Source organism: Eriocheir sinensis, chromosome 6 (genome assembly GCF_024679095.1).
Source record: "Eriocheir sinensis breed Jianghai 21 chromosome 6, ASM2467909v1, whole genome shotgun sequence".
Lineage (NCBI taxonomy): Eukaryota > Metazoa > Arthropoda > Malacostraca > Decapoda > Varunidae > Eriocheir > Eriocheir sinensis.
The window spans coordinates 2,074,700-2,084,161 of NC_066514.1; the positions used below are offsets into that span (position 1 = coordinate 2,074,700).

The following is a 9,462-nucleotide window of genomic DNA, read 5'->3' on the forward strand; positions in this document are numbered from 1 at the left end:
GGGTAAGGAAAACAGAGGAATGGCAGGGGGGGGAAGGAGGACAGGGAAGGGTGCGGCAGGGTAAGGAAAACAGAGGAATGGCAGGGGGCGGAAGGAGGACAGGGAAGGGTGCGGCAGGGTAAGGAAAACAGAGGAATGGCAGGGGGCGGAAGGGGGACAGGGAAGGGTGCGGCAGGGTAAGGAAAACAGAGGAATGGCAGGGGGCGGAAGGAGGCTCACGCAGAGACCTCGACCTCAACTTTTATTTCATTTCTGGCTGAGTTGATTTTTTTTTCTGGGAAGGAGTTGCAGGCGCCCTCCTGAGCCGGCCATGATTAAGGGACGGACTCATTCCTAGCCGTGGGCAAGGACACAGGACCCCCGAAAGCATAACAGGCGGTGAGGCGGTGGCTGAATGGATAGCGTGACGGCGCAGCGTTCAGGACGACGCGAGTTCAATCCCCGCCCGGTGCCACCAAGCTGGGATTTTTCAGCCGCCGCCGAGTGGCTTAAAACTACCCACATGCTGTCCAGAAGACCACCTATCAACCCGGACTCTAGATTCTAGGATTAAAGATGAGCTCCGGGAGGGCAGCATGATCCAATGCAAGATGGCGCCACTATAAACACTCACCTGCGCCAGAACGGGTTGGGCCATACCATCAGGCCCCTCCAAAAAAAAATGATAATAATAATAATAATACCCTGGGGAATATTTCATCTGGTCCTGTCGCTTTTGTAACTTTGAGCCTATCTGTCTGTCTAATCGCGCCCTCCCTACTTACGTTAATGTTGGTTGATCCTTCTACCTCTTCTACCCTGCGCTCCTTATCCAGTGAAACATTGTCTGCATGGCTTCAATCTGGAGGCTCCTTTGTACTTCCTTCTGGCAAGAGTTTTAGATGAAGGAAGTTGGAAGGCATTGATGTTTCAAGGCATTGTAGGCATTTTAGGGTAGGCGGTGGCTGAGTGGTAGCGTGCTGGGCCCACATTCACCACGTGATGGACGGCGCGGGTTCGAATCCCCACGCTACCACCTGGGATTTTTCAGTCACCGCCGAGTGGCTTAAAACTACCCACATGCTGTCCTGAAGACCACCCATCAACCCGGACTCTAGAGGAAACCGTCCAAGTGAATCAAGAACGAGTTCCGGGGGGCAGCATGAGCCAAGAGAAGATGGCGCCACTATAAACACTTGCCTGCGCCATGACGGGCTGGGGCCAACTACCACCCAGGCCCCTCAAGCAAGCCTAAGGGCGCTATAGGCTCAGACTTAAAAAAAAAAAATTCAGGATACAAGAATCATAAGAAAAAGCACACTCCCAGTTTCTGAACTTTATTAGTATTAGTATTAGTATTAGTAGTGGTAGTAGTAGTAGTAGTAGTATCTGACTAATGTATTTTTTTTATTATTTTACACGCCCTCGGCAGCGCGGGGGCGGAACTACCCCAGACAGACGGTACAGTTCTAAACAAACCAACCAACTAATTACATAAGATGACACTAAGGTCTGCAGCCTGAGAATTTCCCCGCTCCCCCTCTCGTCCCCCCTCCGGCCACCCCCCCTCCCCCACACCTGCTGCAGGGGAGGGGGCGGCGGGCCAGGCGAGGGGGGCCGAGGCGAGGCAGAGGGGCTGGCTAGAAGGGTTAACACTACTGCTTATTTCGGGGGCAGAAAACTCAATGACGTCACTTCTTCCCGTGAGCACAGTATGTCTTAGCTAACACACACACACGCACGCACACACACACACACACACACACACACACACACACACACACACACACACATCTGATACTTTTTTGCCCTCGTAGTATTAGTTTTAGTATTAGTAGTGGTAGTAGTAGAAGAGAGAGAGAGAGAGAGAGAGAGAGAGAGAGAGAGAGAGAGAGAGAGAGAGAGAGAGAGAGAGAGAGAGAGAGAGAGAGAGAGAGAGAGAGAGAGAGAGAGAGAGAGAGAGAGAGAGAGAGAGAGAGAGAGAGAGAGAGAGAGAGAGAGAGAGAGAGAGAGAGAGAGAGAGAGAGAGAGAGAGAGAGAGAGAGACACACACACACACACACACACACACACACACACACACACACACACACACACACACACACACACACACACACACACACACACACACACAGATCTTTGGTTTATTTTGTAATATGATGACACACACACACACACACACACACACACACACACACACACACACACACACACACACACAACAAATCTTTGGTTACTTTCTTGTAAATATAGAGTAGACAGACTGGTTTAGATATAGCTAGGAAAGGCAATAATGCATTTGGTTATGAGAGAAACAGAGAGAGAGAGAGAGAGAGAGAGAGAGAGAGAGAGAGAGAGAGAGAGAGAGAGAGAGAGAGAGAGAGAGAGAGAGAGAGAGAGAGAGAGAGAGAGAGAGACCAGGAGGCGCCGCGCGCTGCACCGCGACGCTCCTCAGGCTCTCAGCAACACGGAATGTAAACATTAACACGAGGCATGGCGGCACATCTTGCCGCCTGTATCACTCCCAGCATGTGCCCTTCCTTGCCGGTGTGCTCGTCCCTGTTGCGTAATGCCGCGCCTTCAAGGACTCGTCGCACGGTGCTAAGGTGACAAGCACCCATTAGAGGCAGAAGGCTCGGGAGTGCCACGCTGCCGGTGCCTGCAGCGTGGCTCCCGCCTCCCAGCAGTGCCACCTGAGAGGTAGACAGAGTGCTCCTTGGGCCTGCCTCCCTCTCCCCGCCCCCTGTGTGGATGCAGCCCACGGCTCGTCCACTCACTACGGAGGAGGAAGGTCACCCCACACACACGCACATTCACATACAGGCGACCACGTACACTACCACAGGATGTGAACAGCAAACACGTACGTACATTACATGTATTATGGCACGAGGAACCCACGGCCTCCCTGGCGGGTGTGCTTCCGCGCTGCGCCAGGCGTGGCGCGCAGACCAACTGCGCGCCCTGCGCCTGACCACCACTGCGCCGGAAGTGATGAAACCAAAGGAAAAGGTCGGTAGCTGTAATAAGTGCAGCTGCCTTCCACGTTTCAAAAAAGCAAGAAGTATATAATGCTACGGCTCAGGCTAACGCGCAAAGGAACGTTTACTGGCTAGCGTGAACGATAGCGCCGCTGTGAGACGGCGCCCTACCGGAGCAAAGGAAACGAAGGATGGGCCTGCTTGGCTGCCTGGCCGCTGCTCGGGCCGCGCCACACCCGCACGGCGATAAGGTCACAGGCCCGCTTGTTGCTCTCCACTGTTTGGTTGGCGCCATCCCCGCACGTCAACACAAGTCCGGCCTGCTGGGCGGCACCAACCACTCTTTGGGCCAGCTCGACGGTCCAACACGGAGTCATTGTAAGCGCCGACATCAAACTAGATTCACCATAATGATCCGATATCTCTACTCAGTACCAGACACTAAAGAGACTTCCTGTGTGGTTTTCTGGTTCCCTTCTTTTTATATCAAAGCCAAACACTATACAAGGAATGTTCATGGTATTTTGTGTTTGGTTGGGGAGCTTACAAACTTGCTGTACTGAGGGCGGACTCATCAAACCACTGACGAGACCTGTTGTTCGTAAGTCTTCTGGTAACTCCATCATCAAGGAACGCTCTTGATCTTAAGGCGACCCCAATGGCAATGAAAGAAATGTCGACCAGGCCAGTTCCTTAAGTCTTCTGGTAACTCGACCATCTAGGAACGCTCTTGATCTTAAGGCGTCTCCAATGGCAATGAAAGAAATGTCGACCAGGCCAGTACCTTAAGTCTTCTGGTAACTCGACCATCTAGGAACGCTCTTGATCTTAAGGCGTCTCCAATGGCAATGAAGGAAATGTCGACCAGGCCAGTACCTTAAGTCTTCTGGTAACTCCATTATCAAGGAACGTTCTTGATCTTAAGGCGACCCCAATGGCAATGAAGGAAATGTCGACCAGGCCAGTACCTTATGTCTTCTGGTAACTCCATCATCAAGGAACGTTCTTGATCTTAAGGCGACCCCAATGGCAATGAAGGAAGTGTCGACCAGGCCAGTTCCTTAAGTCTTGTGGTAACTCCATCCTCAAGGAACGCTCTTGATCTTAAGGCGTCTCCAATGGCAATGAAAGAAATGTCGACCAGGCCAGTACTCCATTCAGTCTCATCGGAGCAGCCTGAACACAAGGATCATTTGTAGAGGACAGATTTACGAAAGACTTACCAACGGCCGGTCTTGTAGTCAGTTGATGAACCCGGCCCCTGGACTGTAAAACTGGCCATTTGTCCGCGCCGCGCCAGCACGCTACACCCGAGCTAAGCTGCCCCGGGTCACCTTGCCCGTGCGTGCCTACATCCCCGTGGGCACGCTGTTCACTTAGGACTCTGAGCCATATTTTTCAACATTTCTGCGGCCAAGAACATGTAATTTACTAGTCTTTCGTGGGAGTTTAGGGCATTTCCAGGGGTACTTTTATGACCCTGGTGGTAGTCTGAACCTTCTTCCGTACCGTGAACTTAAAAGAACACTCATTAGAGCTCGATTAACCTCCTCTATGGCCTTTGGAAATACTTGGTGTGAGGGTTGGGAGCATCTCACAAAACCAACCTCTAACTCTAGACCTCTCGTCGCTCTCACGCCACCGCCGTCCGGCCACGCCACACACTCTGGATGCACCAACACAACAACAAGAACAACAACAACAACATGGGAAATATTTCTCACTAATCAACGCAAAAAAGGTGACTTTCTCTTATTTATACATTTTTTTAATCGTTTTCTTCTTTGTCTTTTCCCTCCCTTCCGCTCCTCCGGCAAGTCGAGGGAGGGGAAAGGGGGAGGGACAGGCACACACCCGCACACTAGCATTCACGTGAGACAGAGGGAGAGAGAGAAGAAATAGAGGCCTGTTTAGATAGGGGACAGCCTATACGTATATACATGGTAAATACAGGTATCAGGACCTTATGTGAACAGACAGACAGACAGACAGACAGACATGCAGTAAGGGTATATTCAGACACCACCTCGCTCCCACTCCCCTTTAAGCCTCAGTCCTGCTCCGCTTACTCTCCTGCTGGTGGAGGGGGGAGGTACCACAAGGCTCGTCAAGTCGTAACACAGGGAGGGAAGGTGGGTACTGAGGGCCGTGGGGGGGCTGGAGGCGTCGGGGGAGAGGGAGTCTTCGTGAATGTTTCCTGAAGGGACGAAGGAATTGCAAGGTTAAATTATGATGATGAAGGTCGCCTCCTGCCCGCCAGAGACTAACACACTTTCTTTTAGGGAATCATTTAATAGCTATGAACTGAGTTGAACTGGTGGCAGTGAGTATTGTGGCTGGATCCACTGTGGGGTCGCATGTAGAGGAAGCTTGTGTCCTAAGTCTATATATACCAAGTCAAGTCACTCTGCTTCGAAACTGTGACCGGTACGCGCAGGAGGCGGTTTTGGGGCGAAGCAGCTTGATGACGTCACTTCGAGCCCCCCCCAAAATACCCGCCAGTTCAGGGGTGACTAAAGTTGGGGCCGTGTGTGCACTCTGGATGTGCATTCTCGCCTTCTTTCACGGCGCGTTCAGGCAAGCCACTGACGAAAAAATATGTCTTTTTATTGTGCTATTGCGTGACTAATTTCAATGACTACAAACGGCGGTGTGGGGTGTGAGGGAGGGCATGTTGAAGTGATTGATTTAAATTAGTCCGCCTTTCCTCGTTTTCTCTAAATCCCAGTTTCTACATTCTCTAGTTTGGCTCCAAGCAGTGTCACGCATAAACCACGCCTCTTCCGTGTCTCCTCCCACAAACCTGCGCGTGACTTGACTTGGTGTATATAGACTTGGCTTGCACCAACGTTTTGTGACTTGTTTGCCGATATGCTCTTCAGCGCGAACACTACTACCATGAGTTACGGCTTCGCTCAGCCATGGAAAGTGGGTCCATCTCGTAGGCGGGACAGGACTGGATGAAATCACATTTAAACCCTTTTCCCTCGTGGGCCTCGCGCCTGAAAACGCTTCTGCACACCACCTCAGACAGTCTCTTTGGTTCAGGATGACAAGGATGACAAGCGATACGACGCGGAGAGGCTGCGCGAGGCAACACTCCAGCGACGAGCGTGAACAATAATGATGAAAATAAAAATGTTTATATGGAGATCAGAAAACATCTCCTTGACTACAAGAGAGAAGACAATCTACGGTTGACTTTGCTGTACATTGTTTTTGTTTGTTTACTGTATATCAATGCCGGACGAACCTATGCACTGCTGTTACGTCCGGCAGGCCACTGTTTATATCCTCGCTACGTCATCACCTACTGAACTATTAGTAACACAGGAGAGAGAGAGGGAGAGAGAGGGGAAGGGTGAGAGGAAGGGAGGGAAGAGGTCGTGGCTCATGTAGTCATCGATGAAGCACAACTGGTGAGGCAGAATCAAGGCGTGGCCGAACCTCGAATTGCCGCCCACTGATCGTCTCTCCCCGCTCCGGGCCGACGAGAAGCGAGTGGCTGGCGCTGTTGCTCACGCCCTGGGGAAGAGAAGGAAAGATTAACAAGGCTGCCTGCTAAGTCTATATATACCAAATCAAGTCACTGCTTCAAAACTGCGACCGGTACGCGCAGGAGGCGGTTTTGGGGCGGAGCAGCGGGATGACGTCACTTGGAGCCCAAAAAATACCCGCCAGTTCAGGGGTGACTAAAGTTGGGGCCGTGTGTGCACTCTGGATGTGCATTCTCGCCTTCTTTCACAGCGCGTTCAGGCAAGCCACTGACGAAAAAATATGTCTTTTTATTGTGCTATTGCGTGACTGTAATTCCAATGCCTACAGACGGCGGTGTGGGGTGTGAGGGAGGGCATGTTGAAGTGATTGATTTAAATTAGTCCGCCTTTCCTCGTTTTCTCTAAATCCCTGTTTCTACATTCTCTAGTTTGGCTCCAAGCAGTGTCACGCATAAACCACGCCTCGGCCGTGTCTCCTCCCACAAACCTGCGCGTGACTTGACTCGGTGCATATAGACTTAGTTATCCAGTAGGCAGCAAGCAAGCACTTCATCATTAACTAACTCCTTCGTATTTGATCTTCCTTTCGGCCACCTCTTTTGTATCTTTTTTAGGAGCAGCGAGTAGCGGGCTTTTTTTTTTATTATTGTTTTCTTTTTTTGTGTGCCCTTGAGCTGCCTCCTTTGTTGTAAAAAATAAAAAATAAAAAAAAAATGCTGCCGCGTCAGGTTAGAGCGCAGTGTCTCCGCCTCACCTCTTTATTTCTGAGTAAGGATGGCGTCAGCTTCCTCCGGGTCTTTGAGGGTGTGCCACTGGGCGATGGGGCGGCGGGGGGAGGCCAGCATATCTGACCAGTGGCGTAGCTCCGTGCCCGACGCGTTCATGCCCAAGACGCAGCGGCCGATGGGCTCCGAGGTACCGATGCGATCGTAATCCACCACGGTCACCTGGAGGTTCACTTTCTGTGGAAGGGGAGACAGACAGGTTTGGTTAGGACGATCGAGGGTAGCAAGGAGAATGAGATTATTATTATTATTTTTTTGACGTGTACGCCTAAAGCACCGGAGGCTCTTTTGAGGGGCCCGGATGGTAGTTGGCCCCAGCCCGTCATGGCGCAGACAAGTGTTTATAGTGGCGCCATTATAATCACTGTTATTATAAGAGACGAAACAGGTAGAGATGGAGGAGTGAAGACGCTGTAAACTCCCTGTTCAGCAAACCCCAAGCACCCAGACGTTGAGAAAGAGAAAATGAGTGTCATGTAAGAGAAGGAAAGTTTTTTGAAAAGTTTGGTTTAGTCGGCGCAACATCTGTGGTCATATGCCGGAGAGAGACAGAAGGGGAAGGAATTATAGGAGAAGGGAACAGCTGGAAAGTTTGGTTTAGTCGGCGCAGCATCTGTGGTCATATGCCGGAGACAGACAGAAGGGGAAGGAATTATAGGAGAAGGGAACAGCTGGAAAGTTTGGTTTAGTCGGCGCAACATCTGTGGTCATATACCGGAGAGAGACAGAAGGGGAAGGAATTATAGGAGAAGGGAACAGCTGGAAAGTTTGGTTTAGTCGGCGCAACATCTGTGGTCATATGCCGGAGACAGACAGAAGGGGAAGGAATTATAGGAGAAGGGAACAGCTGGAAAGTTTGGTTTAGTCGGCGCAACATCTGTGGTCATATGCCGGAGACAGACAGAAGGGGAAGGAATTATAGGAGAAGGGAACAGACCCCAGGAGACGGGACACAACCCCCGATTAATACCTGGTACCCATTCACTGCTGGGTGGACAGGGGCGTAGGGTATCGGAAAAGCCGCCCAAATTTTTCCACCCCGCCCGGGAATCAAACCCGGGCTCTCTCGGTTGTGAGCCGAGTGTGCTAACCACTGCAAACACTGAGTCAAGAAGGAGTTCCGGGGGGCAGCATGAGCCAAGAGAAGATGGCGCCACTATAAACACTTGCCTGCGCCATGACGGGCTGGGGCCGACTACCATCCAGGCCCGTCAAGCAAGCCTACCGGCGCTATAGGCGTAGACGTAAAAATAATAAAATAATAAAACAAGTTACATCCTCGGCATTAATCAGCATTCTGCGCGTGACCAGACATTTGATTCTCTAGACCTTGGGGCAGGGAGCACTTTTGGCAGGGTATGGCGGTCCGTTCTGTGTTGTGGCGGCACGAGACAGTGTTCTGAGGGCAGGGAGAATGTCTGGCAGGGTGTGACGGCAGTGAAATAGTCCTTGGAATGCATGTGACGTGCAAGATGTAGGGAATGACATCTTGCCCCGAGAAGAACATAGACTTTCTGCATGTTTTGTTTTCTTTCCACAGGAGGTGCCGATACAAAGGCTGTCTGGGGAGGAATCCTAAGCCACCTGTGACATCAAGATCAGGAACGAGGCAGTGTTGTGACGGCAGGGAGCACGTCTGGCAGGGTGTGACGGCTCGTGCTGTGTTGTGACGGTGTGGTGTCATCGTCTGGCAGGGTGTGACGCCCAGTGCTGTGTTGTGACGGTGTGGTGTTATCGTCTGGCAGGGTGTGACGCCCAGTGCTGTGTTGTGACGGTGTGGTGTCATCGTCTGGCAGGGTGTGACGCCCAGTGCTGTGTTGTGACGGTGTGGTGTCATCGTCTGGCAGGGTGTGACGCCCAGTGCTGTGTTGTGACGGTGTGGTGTCATCGTCTGGCAGGGTGTGACGGCCTGTGCTGTGTTGTGACGTGACGGGGCAGTGTTGTGACGCCCCGTGCTGTGTTGTGACGGTGTGGTGTCCTGAGACGGTCATCGTTAACACTGGCAGTGGTCGTAAAGGTTCAGAGAGATGGTCCCAGATTTCGTCAGCCTCAACACCCCTTCAAGGTACGTAAACACAGAAGCCTATTGATTGTTCATAATGTAGGCCAACAGATTTAGTGGTGGGTATTTTTTTTTTTAGTCTACGCCTATAGCACCGGGAGGCTTGCTTGAGGGGCCTGGATGGTGTTCGGCCCCAGCCCGTCATGGCGCAGACAAGT

The 9,462-nt window shown here is 51.6% G+C and overlaps 2 protein-coding genes and 1 long non-coding RNA gene across 21 annotated transcripts in view; 1 reads left to right on the forward strand and 2 right to left on the reverse strand.

The window, feature by feature from the left end:
* Positions 1-1,300: 1,300 nt before the first annotated feature.
* Positions 1,301-9,462, reverse strand: part of LOC126987922 (synaptotagmin 1-like) — an 80,574-nt gene continuing 72,412 nt past the window's right edge. For 6 of the 19 annotated variants that reach the window (XM_050845613.1, XM_050845603.1, XM_050845589.1 and 3 more), the window contains 2 exons: positions 7,212-7,419; positions 1,301-6,485 (listed from right to left, as the gene is read on the reverse strand). In XM_050845613.1, coding sequence (XP_050701570.1) covers positions 7,216-7,419 — 204 coding nt within the window. In that variant the 3' untranslated portion in view covers positions 1,301-6,485; positions 7,212-7,215. The remainder of the gene's footprint in view (positions 6,486-7,211; positions 7,420-9,462) is intronic. The other 13 variants (XR_007741296.1, XR_007741294.1, XR_007741292.1 and 10 more) reach the window with 13 other exon arrangements.
* The window catches only part of LOC126988144 (uncharacterized), a 57,170-nt gene continuing 54,536 nt past the window's right edge, over positions 6,829-9,462 (reverse strand). The window contains exon 2 of the long non-coding RNA XR_007741573.1: positions 6,829-6,944. This is a non-coding gene — a long non-coding RNA (uncharacterized LOC126988144). The remainder of the gene's footprint in view (positions 6,945-9,462) is intronic.
* LOC126987783 (pentatricopeptide repeat-containing protein 1, mitochondrial-like) overlaps positions 9,154-9,462 on the forward strand; it is a 94,075-nt gene continuing 93,766 nt past the window's right edge. The window contains exon 1 of the mRNA XM_050845122.1: positions 9,154-9,307. The gene's annotated coding sequence lies outside the window, so the exon portion shown is untranslated. The remainder of the gene's footprint in view (positions 9,308-9,462) is intronic.